Here is a 19,754-nt window from a genome sequence, read left to right on the forward strand (position 1 = left end):
ATCATCAAACGAAGTGGATTGAGTTAGCACCTCAACTCGAGAAAATACATAATAATATACCCCATGAATCCACTGGGTGCACACCAAATGAACTCATGACACAGGATTCACCCGACGAGGAGTGGTTAAAGCTTTTGCGACGAATTCCACGACTTGTAAACAGAGAGCAGAAGCTACAGCAAGCCCTGTTCGCAATGCAACACAATGCAGCCATTAGGAAGAAGAAGTAAGATCGCACATTTAATAAACTCTACACGTACAACAGAGGAGACTTGGTGATGCTCAGGAGTCATCCCAAGTCCTCGAGTATCAAAAAAGTCAACAGAAAGCGGCAACTCTTGTATACAGGACCACATGGGATTTTAGAGATACCACATGACGGGTGTTACCTGTTGGCACACCCGGACACAGGAAAGATAAGAGGGTTGTTCCCGCACAAGGACTTAAAACCGTTTATATCCAGGGATACTTAAGGATTTAAGTCTAAAATGTGTAGTGTGTAAAAGTAGATGTAAGTTGTATGCCTAGTTAGTAAGATTTATTTAATGTTTATTTGATTTTATACTTGTGCTTGTTAGATATAGAGTAGTTGCTAAGTGTATGTATGAGTGAGTTGTGACAGAAGGAGAATACTGCACTTAAACAAGTGCCGCGACAGAAATGAGATTAGCAAATGAATCTGCGTAAGGACGCTCTGCACAGGATAAACCTTGAAAATGGAGGAAGCATTGTGCATGGTTGTCGGACGCGCAAATTAACAGCGAGAATTCTCGTAAAAAAAAAAAAAAATTCAAACAGAATAATATCGCTTAACTTCCACACTGATTCCAGCTTGAAGGCGCTTGCAGGTACACCCGCTCGCAAGCAAGGCAGCTGAAAACGCAACAATGACAAAAGTTTCTGAATCAGTGTTGAATGAATAAATAATAGACATGTCATAAAACCTACTGAACTCACGGGTCCAGTATGACCAACTGGTCAACACTTTAAATAAGAGGTGACAACTAGGTCAATCACTGAATACTAAGTGATAAATTGACCTAGAAGGAACTCTAATTGTACCATATCTATGTATATACATAATATTAACATATAAAATGGAAAGCAAATTTATTATGTAATTCTAGTAAAATGCTATAAACCATGTTCCAGTTTAAAAGTGACTATCCGAACGCTCAAATAGTGAAAAAACGGATGAACTGAACTACGAATTGGATCGACATAAAAGTGTGAACAGTTAACTGTGCAAGAACACAACATGTGTGACTGTGTTTTACAGTGGATGACTGTTCTGAAAGTATAGTGAACAAAGGAGTAAAAATTAATAGCTCAAATGGTGTGCCTTTCCCAGAAAACAATTTAGATGCGAAACATGATAGACATTCACAATGCGGATAAATGTTTCGGCAAAGAAGTGAGACTTCTGATAAACGGAGCCCTAGCAGTGGACTGAGAAAATACGCTATAGGTAGCGCACAGCGAACTGTGGTTTCCGGACCGGCAGAAGCACGCTAGAAGCGACGCAGGCCAAGTGATATGAAGCGAAAAGTGTCACCGCGACGTACTCAACCGAACACTCACCATAGTGACATAGTGACTGCGATCAAGTGACCACTTAGCTTAAAACTACAGTTATGTTAAATCAGTGTAAAATATGTAAGTTAGTACCAGAACTTATTTAAAAGCCTGGAACTCGTTCGTTCGTACATTCTTACAATGCATTACGTAAACAGTGAACACGAGTGACTGTGGAGTGTTTAATGAATTTTCTTCCAACACTTATAGCAGGTATATTTACTTTATTATGCTGATGAACTGATACTCGGTGAAATCGGCAGTTGTCCTGTCCACGCAGCGGGCGCGGCGCCACGCCCACCGACCGGCAGCTGTTCGCGCCTACGTCACCGCTTGGGCCAACGAACCGGCGCCGGCTGCTACAAGCGGTCACATATGCTATCGTCTACGCCAGAAGCGACACCTCGCCAGACCAACAACAAACCGCCGTCGGCAACGTTTATTTCGATCAGATCCAAAAATGTTGTAGTCGACGATTAACTGATATACCACGTAAAATGGTAACAGTCAAAAACACAAAGCCTAAAACAACTATCTGTACAAAAAAAAGACTGTTGGACGTTATGTAATTTCATGTTTTAGTGATGATTTTTTGTAATGTAAATGTATACTTATATATTTGTCTGTTAATTTGTGTGCAGGTGCTATACATTCAATGTAAATCAAAATTAACCGTAATAACAACAATCCGAAGGCTCCGGGCGGGGTTTTTTTGGCCCGTTTTTTCCATTACGCCTGTAACTCGAATGGGGGAGCGTAAGTCAAAGAGCCTCGGGTCTGTAAGATATCGGCTTGTTCCTATTCATAATAAAACAGAATGGCAGATGGGACTGATAGACGTACTCACCTGTAATTGTGAATTATATATGACAACCATAACTGAGTAAAGAACAGAGTATTGAACAGTGAATTGAAATAGGTGGGCCAAACATAAACTTTTGGCCGTCCACAAAACTGAACTAAACATAAAACCGTAGTGAGTCTGTACATAAACAGTGGACTTTATTACGTACACCCTCACTAGGGGGTCCATATGACGGTACGTCACATAAATATTGACATTTTTAGCGGTTGTAAAAATGGTTCAAATGGCTCTGAGCACTATGGGACTTAACAGCTATGGTCATCAGTCCCCTAGAACTTAGAACTACTTAAACCTAACTAACCTAAGGACATCACACAACACCCAGTCATCACGAGGCAGAGAAAATCCCTGACCCCGCCTGGAATCGAACCCGAGAACCCGGGCGCGGGAAGCGAGAACACTACCGCACGACCACGAGCTGCGGACTAGCGGTTATAAATCGTAGTTTACGTATTTTATGAATATAATTAGTGTAAAACATATAGTTAATGTTCTTGAAACAACTGATATGCACCGATAGCACCTTTATTTAATGTCTATGAAAATAAAAAAGGATCGAAAGAGACGCGATTGTACGGCCGAGGAGGAAGGACGTATTTTGTGGGAGACACTGTTTTGTTTCGCTATACGGAAGGCAGCCATTGAGCGGCTACACATATTTTATGTAAGTTATTCATATTCATTGCCAAAACAAATTTGTTATTATTATTACAAAATGAATTCTTTATAATAGTTGTAACCTCAAATGCTCGCAGTGGCTAACTATTTTTAATAAGCATTTTTTCAGTAATTTGCGCTGCGAGAAGCTCATCTTCCTATGCAGCCTCTGGTCGGCCATTACGCGCCCAAGTATTAATTTATTTTTCGGTGTTAACAGTAACTGTAAATGCGAGAGATTTCGTTATAAGAAACTTTTTAAATTGCAATAGATAATTAGTTTACGTTAAAATTCATGTTTTTAAACCATACAGATTCCATGAGTTCAGTAAGTTTCATCTTGGCCGCTCCACGGCAAAATTCGAAATTCTCTCAGGCTTTGCTTTGCAATCAATAAATAGAAATTAACAAAATTACATTCAATTCAGTTAACGGCAACTATATTTTAGTCATCACGTTCAAAATCTAAAGTTGGTACATGAATAACTGAGGCCCTTGAAGAACCCGTTTCATATTTACTTATGCATGTAAGTAAAAGTGATAAGAGAAGACAATATCCCTGAGAGAAAGAATCATGCTGATAAATTAAAAATAAAAATATATATAAAATATACATGTAATTTTTTTGTATGTATACGACGCCGCGAATCCCAACGGACGTCACACGCTACTACTCATTCAAGTAGCTCCTCGGTTGGTCTCACAAGGGCTGAATGCATCCCGCATGTCAAAACCTCCCGGCAGACCCGGATGATCAACCACCCGCGTGCTAGCCAAGCCCAACAACCCATAACGTCGGTGATCTTACAGGAACTGGTGTTACCACTGCGACAAAGCAGTTGCCCAGTGAAGGTACTTTGTAGCCCTTATTTCGATTATTTTCTGAGACCATTCACAGAACTTTTCACATGCACCGTGTACTGAAGTGACCAAGCTTATAATACTGCTCAAGTGTATGTCATACATACCTAATAGGACTAATATAATAAATAGAAAGTTGGACAATACGAATAGTAACTTGTCCGACACAGGTGAGAGCGATGCGGATACTGTAGAAAAACTGAACTGGCAGACCACTGAAAACTGGTTTCAACTAAAAATGGCTCTGAGCACTATGGGACTTAACATCTATGGTCATCAGTCCCCTGGAACTTAGAACTACTTAAACCTAACTAACCTAAGGACATCACACACATCCATGCCCGAGGCAAGATTCGAACCTGCGACCGTAGCAGTCGCGCGGTTCCGGACTGAGCGCCTAGAACCGCTAGACCACCGCGGCCGGCAGATTTCAATTAATCTCTAACAGTCTTAAGAGGCAGTGTTCAGGACTCTAGGAGAATACACTACTGGCCATTACAATTGCTGCACCTCGAAGATGACGTGCTACAGTCGCGAAATTTAAGTGACAGGAAGAAGATGCTGTGATATGCAAATGATTAGCTTTTCAGAGCATTCACACAAGGTTGGCGCCGGTGGCGAAACCTACAACGTGCTGACATGAGAGTAGATGATTATCTCCTTGATCATAACAGCAGTCGTTCCCCGCTTGCAGATGGATTTCTGCCCTGTCATTGCTTCGGAAAGAAAGTCACCGGGTAAAACTGGGACAGAAACCAGCAGGACTGTCAGCACTTGGACTCAAAATAAACTGTCGCCCCCATCACCCCCCCCCCCCCCCATCATGTTACATTCCTTAACACCTTTCGGGACAATACGACAGAAGGTATGTGACTGGCCAATACGACACTTCAGGGGAGTATATGAAAGACGACATACAGATCCGACCAAGGTTTCTGATGTTTTTCATTGGTTTAGAAGTCCCCAAAATGTTCTTAATCGTTTTTCAATTGGGTGATGTAGGAAACCTGTCAAAAATTTCCTTCAAAATTAGACTCCTGCTCAGCTCCGCAGAAGAGCTGAATTCCGCATAGAAAGTCTGAACTATCATGTAAAGGCGACTTTGCTGTAGAAAATATTCTAATGTTGCAATTCCCATCTGACAATTTCTTAAACCTAGAGTATCGATGACGACGTTTACTTCTTGCCTTCTCTTACAATACCACCGTTGATTATACCCATGTGTGCTAGTAGCTCTTGTGGAATCTGTCTGGCACTCTTCTCAAACTTGTCAGTCTCTACAAACATGCAGCCATCGGTGGCTGACATAATTCTCGTTGTCATTTTCTTCTGACAGAAATCATTTGTATGTACGCATTTACATGCGCAACCTAACGTCGCACGTAGTGTATTCAGTGATATGTATGGCAATTTTTGACCAGTCCGCATATGATACATTTATTAGGTACTTCAGTGCACAGTCAGACGGTATTGGAAATGCGTCGTGTCCACAGTTGTGTGTAATGGATCAAGAAATGTTCAGTTACTCATAAAGAGTGGGGAATATTCTTACAAGGAAGAGTTTTACACTAATCATTTAAAAATGAAATTATTGTTCTGGGTTAACACACAGTAAATGTTACTACTTACCCCAGGAAGTGGCTTCCGCTGTTCCTCTAGATGTAGTCCCGTCACCTCAATGACATTAGGCAACAGTGGCCGTGGGTAATTCACGCTGAAGTGGTTGTTGACAATAAGAAGGCTGAAGTTTCTGTCGGTTTCTTCCACAGGGGGGTGATCAGGGCCAAAATATTTCCTAATCAGTTCATTTTGCGATGGCCTTGTTACGTAGTTCCATATGTAAAATATTCGAGCCATAACATAGGCATTATATAGTCTTTCCCAGAAAGACATGTGGTCTGTGTAGCCAACCAGCATATCGGGACAGTATGCTGGGTTGTTGGGATTTCCATAAGAAGCGAGTACTGGAGCAGGAGCGCGCAGAGACACGAAGCCAATTGTTGGTGGGGATCCCAACTGGTGAATCAAGCCATAATAGCAATAATATACTAACTGCTCCAGAATAACTGCGTCGAAAGACGGTTGGGACCTGCAAACAAAAGTAAGACACCAAAACATCTTAGTATCAAGCATTTTAGAATGTAAAACATATCGCTCAATTCAAACGACATAATTACCGGAGAAAATCCTTCATCTGTGGGGATTCTAACTGGATCTCACACGCCGCCTTTCCTGAAGGAGACCATGTTTCTATTAATTCAACTGGACTTCGGTCTGACATCGAAGTAAAGTCAAATGTTTTTCTCCAATAGTCGTATGTCATCGATACATCAATTTCTGTAAAATTCTGGATGTTTTTCTATAGGAAAAAAATGTATTTCAGTAGATACACCCCACAAATATATTACATGTTCAATAACGAACTACACAATAGTGTCCAACTTCTAAGTGTCGGCGTGAAAAAGGAAAACTGAATGAGAAGAATCTGAAACTCATTCTATAACTACAGTAGCAGTCAGCTGAGTAGCTGTAAGTATGTATAACACTTGACACGATATTCTGTTCTTTTCTTTACTGCATGAGCTTGTTTGTCAGTGGACGTGCGCTTAAGAATTACCTGTAACAGACTTCGAATAGGTACGTTATTTAAAGATAACGCATTGCAGAGGATCAGGAACACTTTTTCCCGCCATATCTACATCGTCTGTACACTGGTTTACTGGATACAGTCCACACGTGCATAAAAGTACGCCAGACAACGACCATCGTCACAGCTGAGCTTGCTAACGTATGTCAGTATGGTGTTTCTCCACTCTGAGGTGTGTGGCTCGAGACCGGGCGTTGGAATTAATTTTCATCTCTTGTATTTACCTGACAAATGAACTGCGGCTCATGTGTAGTGCCCTTGAACACAAGATTTTGCGCCAATAACCTGGACTAAATACCGGAAGTCCCCATAACGGTACATGGAGTGAGGGAATGACAAACTGTTGACTGAAATCCGTCCGATAGATGGGAAGTTAAGCTGGGTGGTCCCCTTGGTGCCTGTTTGAGAAGAGGCTACGTGCTGTCACAGGTTTCACTCTCCCTCTTCTCACATTTTAATAGAATACAAATAAGGCATTATACACTACTGGCCATTAAAATTGCTACATCACGAAGATGACGTGCTACAGACTCGAAACTTAACCGACAGGAAGAAGATGCTGTAATGCTGCTTATGCAAATGATTAGCTTTTCAGAGCATTCACACAAGGTTGGCGCCGGTGGCGACACCTACAACGTGCTGAAATGAGGAAAGTTTCCAACCGATTTCCCATATACAAACAGCAGCTGACCGGCGTTGCCTGGTGAAACGTTGTTGTGATGCCTCGTGTAAGGGGGTGAAATGCGTAATCATCACGTATCCGACTTTGATAAACGTCGGATTGTAGCCTATCGTGATTGTGGTTTATCGTATCGCGACATTGCTGCTCGCGTTGGCAGAATATGGAATCGGTGGGTTCAGGAGGGTGATAAGGAACGCCATGATGGATCCCAACGGCCTCGTGTCACTAGCAGTCGAGATGACAGGCATCTTATCCGCATGGCTGTAACGGATCGTGTAACCACATCTCGATCACTGAGCCAACAGATGGGGATGTTTGCAAGACAACAACCATCTGCACGAACAGTTCGACGACGTTTGCAGCAGCATGGACTATCAGCTCGGAGACCATGGCTGCGCCGACCGGAGTGGCCGAGCGGTTCTAGGCGCTTCAGCCCGGAACCGTGCTGCTGCTGCGGTCGCAGGTTCGAATCTTGTCCCGGCATGGATGTGTGTGATGTCCTTAGGTTAGTTAGGTTTAAGTAGTTCTAAGTTCTAGGGGACTGATGACCTCAGATGTTAAGTCACATAGTGCTCCGAGCCATTTGAACCATTTGAACCATTTGAACCATGGCTGCGGTTACCCCTGACGCTGCATCACAGACAGGAGCGCCTGCGATGGTGTACTCATCGACGAACCTGGGTGCACGAATGGCAAAACGTCATTTTCTTCGGACGAATCCAGGTTCTGTTTACAGCATCATGATGGCCTCATCTGTGTTTGGCGGCATCGCGGTGAACGCACATTGGAAGCGTGTATTCGTCATCGCCATACTGGCGTATCACCCGGCGTGATGGTATGTGGTGCCATTGGTTATACGTCTCAGTAACCTCTTGTTCGCATTGAAGGCACTTTGAACAGTGGACGTGACATTTCAGATGTGTTACGACCCGTGGCTCTACCCTTCATTAGATCTCTGCGAAACCTTACATTTCAGCAGGATAATACACTACTGCAATTTGCTTGTCCTGTACGGGCCTTTCTGGACACAGAAAATGTTCGACTGCTGCCCTGGGTAGCACATTCTCCAGATCTCTCACCAATTAAAAAGGTCTGGTCAATGGTGACCGAGCAACTAGCTCGTCAGAATATGCCAGTCACTACATTTGATGAACTGTGATATCGTGTTGAAGCTGCATGGGAAGCTGTACCTGTACACGCCATCCAAGCTCTGTTTGACTCAATGCCCAGGTGTATCAAGGCCGTTATTACGGCCAGAGGTGGTTGTCCTGGCTACTGATTTCTCAGGATCTATGCACCCAAATTGCGTGAAAATGTAATGACATGTCAGTTCTAGTATAATATATTTGTCCAATGAATACCCATTTATCATCTCCATTCTTCTTTGTGTAGCAAAATTAATGGCCAGTAGTGTACTATACACATACCCATTACAATTTCCTACACTTAACAGATCCATTTAAGACACAACTCTCATACTGTCACGAACTGCGAAGAAAGGGATCATGCAACGAGGTGACAAAAGACCTCCTAATATCGTGTCGGACCTTCTTTTTCCTTGGGGAAGCGCAGCAACTTGACGTGACATGCACTCTACAAGCCGATGGAAGTCCCCTACATAAATGATAAGCCTTTCTGATTCTATGCAGGATTTTGTGGGCGATCTGACCTCTCGACTGTGTCCCATAAATGTCCAATGGGATTCATGCCGGGCGAGATGGGTGGCCAAATCAAATCGCTGTAATTGTCCAGAATGTTCTTCAAACCAGTTGCGAACAATTATGGCCCAGAGACATGGAAATTTTAATTCATACAAATTCCAACGTTGTTTAGGAACATAAAGTCCACAAATGGCTGAAAATAGTCTGTAAGTAGCCGAAGATAACCGTTTCCAGTGAATGATCAGTTCCATTCCATGTAAACATAGCCTACACCATTATGCAGCCAGCCACCACTAGCTTGCACAGTGCCTTATTGACAACTAGGATCCATGGCCTCGTGGGGTCTGGGCCACAATTGAACCATACCATCATCTCTTATCAAATGAATTCGAGACTCGTCTAACCAGGCCACAATTTTCCAGTGTCTAGAGCCCAGCTGGTATGGTCACGATTCCAGGAAACGCGCTGAAGGCTATATCGTGCTGTTAACTGAGGCACTCGTCTCGGTCGTTTGCTGCCATAGCCCATTAAAGAAAATTTCGCCTCATTGTCCTAACGGATATGTTCGTCGTGCGTCCTACATTGATTTCTGCGATTCTTTCACCCAGTGTTGCTTGTCTGTTAGCACTGACATCTCTAAGCAAAACCCGCTGCTCTCGGTCGTTAAGTGAAGGCCGTAGGCCACTGCGTTGTCCATCGTGAGAGATAATAGCTGAAATTTGGTATTCTCGGCACACTGTTGTGGCTGTGAACCTCGGGATATTGAATTCCCTGACGATTTCCGAAATTGAATGTCTGACTCTAAGTACTATTCCGCGTTCGAAGTCGATTAATTCCCGTCGTGCGGCCACAATCACTTGGGAAACCTTTTCACATGAATCACCTGAGTACTAATGACAGCTCCGCCAATGCCCTGCCCGTTTCTGCCTTGTGTAGGCGATACTATCGCCGTCTGTATGTGTTGTAGTGCGCTGATGAAGCAAATCCTTCTCTATTAAGCTGCTGAATTTACACATAGGAGTCTCCCAAGCCAACAGTAGCACTGAACTCTCTTTTGCGACGCTTCTGACATACACAGTAAGCAGTTTAGTGATTAATGAGGTGTCGTATTGGGTTGGTCACACTTTTGTTTGTCATCGAGTGAATGTTTCTTCTTCTGTCAACTACAGAGGTGGCTCAAATGGCTCTGAGCACTATGGGACTTAACTTCTGAGGTCATCAGTCCCCTAGAACTTAGAACTACTTAAACCTAACTAACCTAAGGACATCACACACATCCATGCCCGAGGCAGGATTCGAACCTGCGACTGTAGCGGTCGCGCGGTTCCAGACTGAAGCGCCTAGAACCGCTCGGCCTCCCCGGCCGGCGACTACAGAGATGACGTACTGTAACCACGTGACCGAGAGATGTGGCTGAGGCTCGGAATGAAAGCGGTTCGAACCCAATCTGGCTATCTATATTTAGAATTTCTGGGGTTTCCCTAAATCGCCACGGAAATAAACCACTCTCTCGAAAAGAAAGCGGCCGATTTCATTTACCTTTTTTACTAAGCACCGCTTTTAGATCGTGCAAAAGAAGCCACCTGTCGTTAAAACGTCATTATTTAAGCGTTTCGGGTGGGGAACATCATCTGAGTATCTACCATAAACGTCACAGTTGACACGAACGCACAACATAAATATGGAAATTTGTGGTAAGTTCCTATGGCACCGAACGGCTGAGGTCATCGGTCCCTAGGCTTACACACTACTTAATCTAACTTAAACTAACTTTCGCTAAGGAGAACAAACATACACCAGTGCCCGAGGGAGGACTCGAACCTCCGACGAGGGGAGCCGCGAGAACCGTGGCAGGGCGACGACAGACAACGCGCACACCGCGCGCGGCGTACAACTTATGGATGACATATTAAGAATAAATATAATTAAATCATTTGACAAACAAGTTCACGCAGTAAAGAAAAGAACTTAATACAGAATATCGTGTCAAGTATTACTTGTAGTAACATAGATGCCCAACTGACTGCGTACTGCACTTATAGATACCAACTATCATAACATGTCACCTGGTGGCATGGTTGTACTGACGTATCATCAAAAGTCAACGGGCAATTATTAAAACTTTTAATGAAAATTTAGAGCCACAGAAACGTGCAAACAAAAGTACATCGTAAAGGAAGAAATATGTAGAGCTTAGCATCCCATCGACAATGAAGCCATATAGGGGCAGACCATGAGCTCGGGGTAGGGAGGGATGGAGAACGAAATCGGCCGTGCCCTTTACAAAGGATCTATCCCGGCATTTGGCTGGAGAAAGACAGGGAAAACATGGAAAATCTATATCTCGATGAATGGGCTGGGATTTGAATCGTCGCTTCCAAAAATGGGAGTCCGACCTTGTAACCACTGTGGCACCTCACTTCGTAACATCATAAATACGCGCATCAAAAAATGTTTTGCATCACCCCAGTTCCCAGAACTACTGAAGATAGACGTTGACTGTGGATACTGTTTCGCAGTCAGTCCCTTTGACTGTTCAGAGATGTCACTAAACCCGCCCAAAGATGTGAACAACCATGCACGAGCAGCGCCTATTTGACGGACGGGATCCGACAGCCGATCAGTTCGTCATTCCACCAGGAAGGAGGTACACAGCTCTTATTGTCTGTAGTTCAACCATGCCTAGACGGGCAATGCCGCGGTTCCGTCGCGTCCGCATTGTTACTTTGTGACAAGAAGGGCTCTCAACAAGGGAAGTGTCCAGGCGTCTCGGAGTGAACCAAAGCGATGTTGTTCTGACATGGAGGAGATACAGAGAGACAGGAACTGTCGATGATATGCCTCGCCCAGGCCGCCCAAGGGCTACTACTGCAGTGGATGACCGTTACCTCTGGATTATGGCTCGAAGGAACCCTGACAGCAACGCCACCACGTTGAATAATGCGTTTCGTGCAGCCACAGGACTTCGTGATACGACTCAAACTGTGCTCAATAGTCTGCAAGATGCGCAACTTCACTCCCGACGTCCATGGAGAGGTCCATCTTTGCAACCACGACACCATGCAGCGCGGTACAGATGGGTCCGACAGCATGCTGAATGTGCCGCTCAGTGGCATCTCGTTCTCTTCACGGACGAGTGTTGCATACACCTTCAATCAGACAATCGTCAGAGACGTGTTTGGAAGCAACCTCATCAGGCCGAACGCCTTAGACACACTGTGCAGCGAGTGCAGAAAGGTGGAGATTCCCTGCTGTTTTGGGGTGGCATTATGTGGGGCCGACGTCTGCTGCTGGTGGTCATGGAAGGCGCCGTTATGGCTGTACGATACGTGATTGCCATCCTCCGACCGATAGTGCAACCATGTCGGCAGCATACTGGCGAGGAATTCGTCTTCATGGACGACAGTTCGCGCTCCCATCATGCACATCTTGTGAATGACTTCCTTCAGGATAACGACATCGCTCGATTGGAGTGGCCAGCATTTTCTCCAGACATGAACCCTATCGACATGCCTGGGATAGATTGAAAAGTGCTGTTTATGGACGACGTTCCCCACCAACCACCCTGAGGGATCTACGCCCGATCGCCGTTGAGGAGTGGGACAATCTGGACCAACAGTGCCTTGATGAACTTGTGGATAGCATGCCACGACGAATTCAGGTATGCATCAGTGCAAAAGGACGTGCTACTGGGTATTAGAGATACCGGAGTGTACAGCAATCTGGATCACCACCTCTGAAGGTCTCGCTATATGGTGGTACAACATGTAATGTGTGATTTTCATGAGCAATAAAAACGGCGGAAATGATGTTTATGTTGATCTCTATTCAAATGGTTCAAATGGCTTTGAGCACTATGGGACTTAACATGTGTGGTCATCAGTCCCCTAGAACCTAGAACTACTTAAACCTAACTAACCTAAGGACATCACACACATCCATGTCCGAGGCAGGATTCGAACCTGCGACCGTAGCGGTCACGCGGATCTCTATTCCAATTCTCTGGAAAGGTTCTGGAACTCTCGGAACCGACGTGATGCAAAACTTTTTTTGATGTGTGTACATGCGGTATGAGCAAGGGATGATGGAAAGATGAGGAAGAGAGGACAGCGTGAAAAAATCCTGGCTCATGCAGTCCGCACATTTGCTCCACCTGTAACCACCTTGTATTCAGTGGGACGTTAAACATAATTTTTTTTCTTTCTTCTATGTATCACATCAGTGATGGGATAAACACATTATTATGAGTATTAATGGTTTCCAGAAACTTGATATTTATTCAATTCGGTCCATGTAGGCAGTGAGACACGGCGAAATCATTAAAATGGTTCACATTAATGTAACATTGGTTTCTAAATTTTAAACGAGATTCGTTTCAAGTTCTACACAATGTATTCATAGTTCCTTCATCAAATAGATCGCATTTACATACAGAATCGTTTCTACATCTTTCCATGGCGATAAACGTACATTGACAAAAATATTGTTGGATGCTTTCTCTCCAGATGTTCTCTCAGGTTACTGTCAGTCATTTTGGGACATAACGTTTGATTACAAATATCGTACCATGCAAATTCGTAACTTTCGTCTGTTACAGTAACATATCTTCACAAATAACTTGACTTATGCCTGCCAATTACTTTTAGCAACCAGAAACGAACACAGACAAAACTGAATCTAGGATTACTATGCTTTACTTTATATAATTCGAGCGGAGACACGCGGTGTTGCCCAGGTACTTATTTATAGCTGTGCGACCACGCCCGTACTGCCCAACGTCTGGCCTTGTACGTAATGTTTATGACGTCATATCTTCTGAACGATGTGTTCTCCAGTGATATAAATATTTTGGCACATCTTCACAATAAGTTGATACCGATCGAAAAATGTGTTGCGACTGGAGTTACTAGTAAAGAAGTAATTAATTTAAACATCATACATGATGCGGCAGTTTTTCAAATTCAAATGGTTCAAATGGCTCTGAGCACTATGGGACTTAACTTCTAAGGTCATCAGTCCCCTACAACTTAGAACTAATTAAACCTAACTAACCTAAGGACATCACACACATCCATGCCCGAGGCAGGATTCGAACCTGCGACCGTAGCGGTCGCGCGGTTCCAGGCTGTAGCTCCCAGAACCGCTCGGCCACCCTGGCCGGCGCAGTTTTTCACCCAAATCTTTTCTTCTACTTACCTACATGCATCTGTATGATTGCTCTCCAATTAACAACTAAGTGCCAGGCAAGGGTTCATCAAATCATCTTTAAGCTACCGCTCCACTCTAGCTTTCCGTGCGAGCTCAGATTTCTCTTGTTTTATTATGATGATCATTTCCAATATGTAGGCGTGTGCTAGCAAAATATTTTCTCACTGTGAGGAGAAAGTTGGTGATTGAAATTTCATGAGAAGGTCCTGCCGCAGCGAAAAACGCCTTTGTTTTTATGACTGACCTCCCAGTTCGTTTATCAGATCAATGGTAATCTCCTGAACTATATGTTGTAAAGTGACAGTAAGGTATATCTGTACCAAGTTTGGCTGAAATCGGTCCAGTGGTTTTGGAGGAGATGTGGAACATACACACAATGTTTATACCTGTTCACAAGAGCACAGAATACACTCGGAGCTACGAATGTTTAGCCTCTTCCGCGAAAGGAAAGCTGCACTTCTAACGACTTGTTTTTTTTCATTCTTCACTAGCACAGCCAGTGAGATGGGGCAATGATTACAACAATGGTCCACTTTTGGGAGGACGACGGTTCAAAATCCGCGTCAGGCTGTCCAGAATATGTTTTCTGTGATTTCCATCATATGCCACGGGCAAAGGCTGGGATGGTTCCTTTGTAAAGAGCACGGTCGAGTTCCTTCACCATTCTTGAAACATTTCCAGCTTCTGCTCCGTCTCTAATGACCTCAACGTCGACGGGACGTTAAACCCTAATCTTATTTCCTTCACTCCTTTTCCAGAATCGCTGTTATATATTTCCCCGTCTCGTTGAGCTTAGTCGACCTTTTATTTTGCACCTGCCTCTTGATAATTCATTTCCATTCAATTAACATGTAGTGCAAAAGCCTTTTGATCGTTCGTTAACTACTCTCTTCATAGCTTAAGCGTACCAAGAAGATACCGCGCTTCGTAACTGCGTTTATCTTCGACACCGCCTCGAGATATATAAAATACCCGTTTTCTGGGTTAAACATTTACATACCAGTTACACAGCAAATATTGTTTCTTTGAGAATATAAGTTACTCAGTGCACATCTTTAAACAACACATCGAGTGATCCATCCAATCAGCCACTTCTCACGCTGACCACACCTATCCCTTAAACTGTGAGCTGCTAAAGAAAACAGAAGTTCCATCCGCGAGTAACACTGCCCGTGTGGAGCTATTACGGAGTAGCGGCTGCCACTTGGAACGGCTTCGGGGAAACACAAAACTGTTCGTGTGCTTCTTAGGAGTGTGGCCATTGTGCTGATCACACGAGACGTCTCAGTTTAAAGAGCTCCGAGACGGAATTCTGAGTCTGTCTACTGTCGTGGCAAGGCGTGAATGGTAAGAGTATTGGTTTGTTGTACATTAATGAAATTTGTAACTGACACCAGCACTAAATTATTGGGGCGGGAGGATTCAATAGATACAGTGCATATCACAAGGGGGTCTAAACATGAGATCCCCTTGAAAGAAGTTGAAAAAATTAGGACCTAAAACCGCTTTATGGAGCATTCTCAATGCCTCAGAACAGATATTTCAATGGCACTTAAAACTTCCAAAGCGTGTCATTTTAAGACTGCATTACCGACTCTAAAAAAGTTATATAGTATTAATATTTAAATTTGTCGAGAGTGTGTGGACTATTACTATACATTATGTCTTAAACAATCGTTTTCAAACTAAATTCTTTTTGGTGAGTAATACAAGCGCATTTGATTCACTGGAACGTTAGTAAATCCTGAAAACTGTAAATTCTTACTGCACAAGTAACGGTATCATTTTTTGTCAACTAAGACTCAAAAAACTTAAATCGCTTTTCAAATAATATTATGGAGGACTCGCGTCTGCGATCCCCCGCCCCCGCCCCCGGACGCTGATGCTCATGGCTAGAGGAAAAGTTGTTTAGTTTCATGGCCATTGCCAGAAGAAATGTATTTTAGCTTCATAGCTACACAAGACGAGGATTGTGGAAAAAATTCGCTTCTCTGTTCGTGAATGTAATATACCCATAGCGAATCGTGTTATTGCTTACATTTCAGTAGCGGTATTATTTTAACAGCTATGTTAAATATCGCCCACCCTTGAGCCAAATGAGTGACTTTTCAAAGTTCCCTCGCAGTCTCTGTCTCTAGAAGACAATGCCTGTCTGCCCTAGCGGACGAATATGTGGTGAAGATGCGTATGCCACGTAGACAGATCACACATGATCCCGCATATGATTTGCAGAGAGCCGAGTAGCGATGAATAGGGGGACAAGAACCGCAGATGACCTGCGACCAAGGACGCATGCAGAGCTGTGCAGGAACTTTACGTACATCCATCATTGCTCTTTCAACTGCCTCACAGAGAGCATATGACGATGCTGCCAAGCATGTGTGGTGGCTGCAGGTATCTTTTATTTTGTTAAGTACAAATGTCAAATACAAACACCAGTTTTCTTACTCTTTCTTGGCAAAGGATGAATCCTTTATACCTCAGCTAGTTAGTTAGTTCTGTGCCCCATGCATGACCATAAACGTTATTATCAGGAATTTTGAACTAAATAAAAGACTGTAGTAACTGTTTCACGTTTCTATACTTGCCAGTTACAGTTTTGCATAAGTCTACTTATTTCTAATCAAGAGTTGCTGTATGGTGCAGAAAATGTTGTTAAGAAGAAACCACTTAAGTCTTCATGTGAAAACACTTCTAAGGTCCTTCATACATTCCATCTCCATAGAAAAAGTTATCAAAGAGTATCATGTGTGCTTATTTCACAGCTTGTGCCTAGGTTAGATTCACTACAACGAAATTAAAATCATTTTTCTTTCTATTGCTGTATTTGTGAACTGGTTCATAACTCTCAAACTGCAATGAATTGTGGGCAACAAATTTCTTCAGGAAATATATGTACTGTAAAGCTATGGCCTATATTCTCAGTTGCCTTACGATTAATGTAATTATTTTCCTTTGTGCAATGAGTGCTTAATGATGGGTTATTACAGAAAAGGTCACTTGTGGACTTACGCTAAACACACTGGCGGAAAACCATCGCATCACTAAGAAGAAGTTGTGCGACATAAACGAAAGTTGACAGGCATGTTGTCGCACCTATTTCTTTTCGAAATTCGCGTCTGTCGCGTAAGAGTGGCGCTATTAGGCCCACTACGAGGATGCAAGTCATGTATTTTTCAAATTCACGCTGTTAAGGTCATCAGCGTTAGTCACCTTTCAGACTGGACGTGGTGAGTTGATGCTACTCAAGAATGGCTTTAACGCGGCAAAGACACCATTCTCACAGCATCACTGACTTTGAGAGGGGCCGTATAACAGGGCTACGAGAAGCTGGATGTTCCTTCTGCAATACTGCGGAAAGACTGGACAGGAATGTAACCACTGTATATAGTTGTTGGCAGTGGTGGTCGCAAGAAGACCGGGCTCTGAAGGGCCACGCGGCACTACCGAGAGGAGAGACCATCGTGTTGTGGCGCACCGTACTGCATGTCCAGCAGCAATGTGAGCACAGTGGCACAATGAACTGTTGTAAATCGTTTACTTCAAGGACAGCACCGAGCCAGACGCCGCATACCGTACAATCCACTGATGCTAATCTACCGTCATTTGGGGCTTCGGTGGTGTCAAAGGACAGTCACTGAAGGGCACGGTGGAGGTATGTTGTGTTCTCTGATAAAAGCTGGTTCCGCCTCGGTGGCAGTGATGGTTGTTGTAGGATAGAAAGAGCCCAGTTGAGGGCCTGCTGCCAATCTGTCTGAGTGCTAGACACACTGGACCGACACCTGGAGTTATAATCTGTGGTTGAAATTTCGTTTGAGCACTCATGGTTATCCTACGCACCCTGACTGCAAATCTGTGATGCAGAATCCACTCGAGCACATGGCATGACGTCGTCCGCAAACAACTTTAACTGTCCCTGTACTGACCTACCATGTGCAACAGCGCAATAGGCTGCTGTCACTGTCTGCACACGCGCATCTCTCGCACGCTCTGTCCTTAGTACTTCGCTATGACGTTACGATTGAATGAGCGAAAGGAGTAGGGGGGGGGGGGGGGTGAAACTCATATGGGGACTTCCGGTAACACGATCTTGGTTCGCTGCCAGGCCACTTGGAACGCTGCAAGTTTATCAAGCAAACATCTCGTCTTCTTATTGGGCGATTTAAATCCTTCCATATTTGTTTTGATTTCGTTCAGGACAAATGGAAATGGAAATGAGCGTTTGGCGTCATTGGCCGGGAGGCCCCTTGCGGGGCAGGTCCCGCCGCCGAGGTGCAGGTCTCACTACATTCGGCGCCACATTGGGCGACCTGCGCGCCGGATGGGGATGAAATGATGATGAAGACAACACAACATCTAGTCCCTGAGAGGAGAAAATTCCCCAACCGGAAATCGAACCCGGACCCTTAGGACGGCAATCCGTCACGCTGACCACTCAGCTATCGGGGCAGACCGTTCAGGACAGAAGTTGATTTCATCGCACTGTGTTGCTGACAGAGTACAACTTCATGTGTTTATTGCACTCCATGAATTGCACTGTTTATATTTTACTCGTTTTGTGCTTGATCTTGCTCGCTTCTGTAATATGGGGCGGAGAAAATAATTCCTTATTTGTTTTCGTTTCATATAAAACAGAAGCTGGTTTCGTCGTACAATTTTCTGTGGCCATTTATTTCTCCTGTGAACCCGTCTCTGAACTGATCGACTTAAATGCGTCCTCCTTCCCATTTAGTATACATTTTAGAATTAGTGTCTGAGTACATAGCTCTTGTACAAGTTACTATTATGCAGCAAAAACATTCTACATCGATAGGCATAATTGCACATGGGATTGTGTGGTATAGTGTGAATAAACTTCCACAGTACTGAACGCTGCGGCATTTAGTAAACTCTAGTTATAAAGAATTCACTAGCAGATCCATTGATGAAATTATGAGAATGTGTATAATTTGCTTTTAAATTTCCATCAGGGTGGGAAGATGATTATAGCATATTGATTTCTGCTGAGATATATTGCTTGTAGTACATGTTAATAACTTTTGAATACATGTGCGTAACTACTGTTACATTTTTAGCATTTACAAGCAAGTGTGTTTGGGCCACTAACAGAAAATAACACCTCTTAAGCACATGTCCAAACCTAAAACTCATCTGACGTGACAGAAGCTGGTTTCATCGTATTGTGTTCACGATTATTACTTCTTCTTCGTGTTGTACTCTTTGAATTGCTTTGTGAATATCTTGCTAGCAATCTGCTTAATTTTTGCTTAGACTCATAATACTGTGTGGTGTAAATGAATCCACGATTGCCTGTTTGTTTTCTGCATCACATAAATAGAAGCTGAACTGATCGCATAAGTCTAAACTGCAATATTTGGTTTTAAAAATAAATTATTTTAGATACAAAAGGCAACCACGACGTCTTTTATAAAATTTTACATGATTGTGAAACCCAGCTATGAGAAGTTGAGCTTGGTTTTTGATTGAGATTTCTGGAATATATCGATAGATGGACGTAAATGGACAAACAAATGATTACAATGTCAAAAAAATTATTTATTCAAGAGAAAGCGCTTCACAAACTAAGCAAATCCATAA

The 19,754-nt window shown here is 43.4% G+C and overlaps 1 protein-coding gene across 1 annotated transcript in view; it reads right to left on the reverse strand.

Moving 5' to 3' along the window:
• The window catches only part of LOC124607101 (UDP-glucosyltransferase 2-like), an 88,226-nt gene that overhangs the window by 21,896 nt on the left and 46,576 nt on the right, over window positions 1-19,754 (reverse strand). Inside the window, exons 3-4 of the mRNA XM_047139297.1 lie at window positions 6,136-6,317; window positions 5,588-6,047 (exon numbers count right to left, since the gene is read on the reverse strand). Of these exons, the coding sequence (XP_046995253.1) occupies window positions 5,588-6,047; window positions 6,136-6,317 (642 nt within the window). The remainder of the gene's footprint in view (window positions 1-5,587; window positions 6,048-6,135; window positions 6,318-19,754) is intronic.

This window comes from Schistocerca americana, chromosome 3, assembly GCF_021461395.2.
Source record: "Schistocerca americana isolate TAMUIC-IGC-003095 chromosome 3, iqSchAmer2.1, whole genome shotgun sequence".
In the NCBI taxonomy this organism is placed as follows: domain Eukaryota; kingdom Metazoa; phylum Arthropoda; class Insecta; order Orthoptera; family Acrididae; genus Schistocerca; species Schistocerca americana.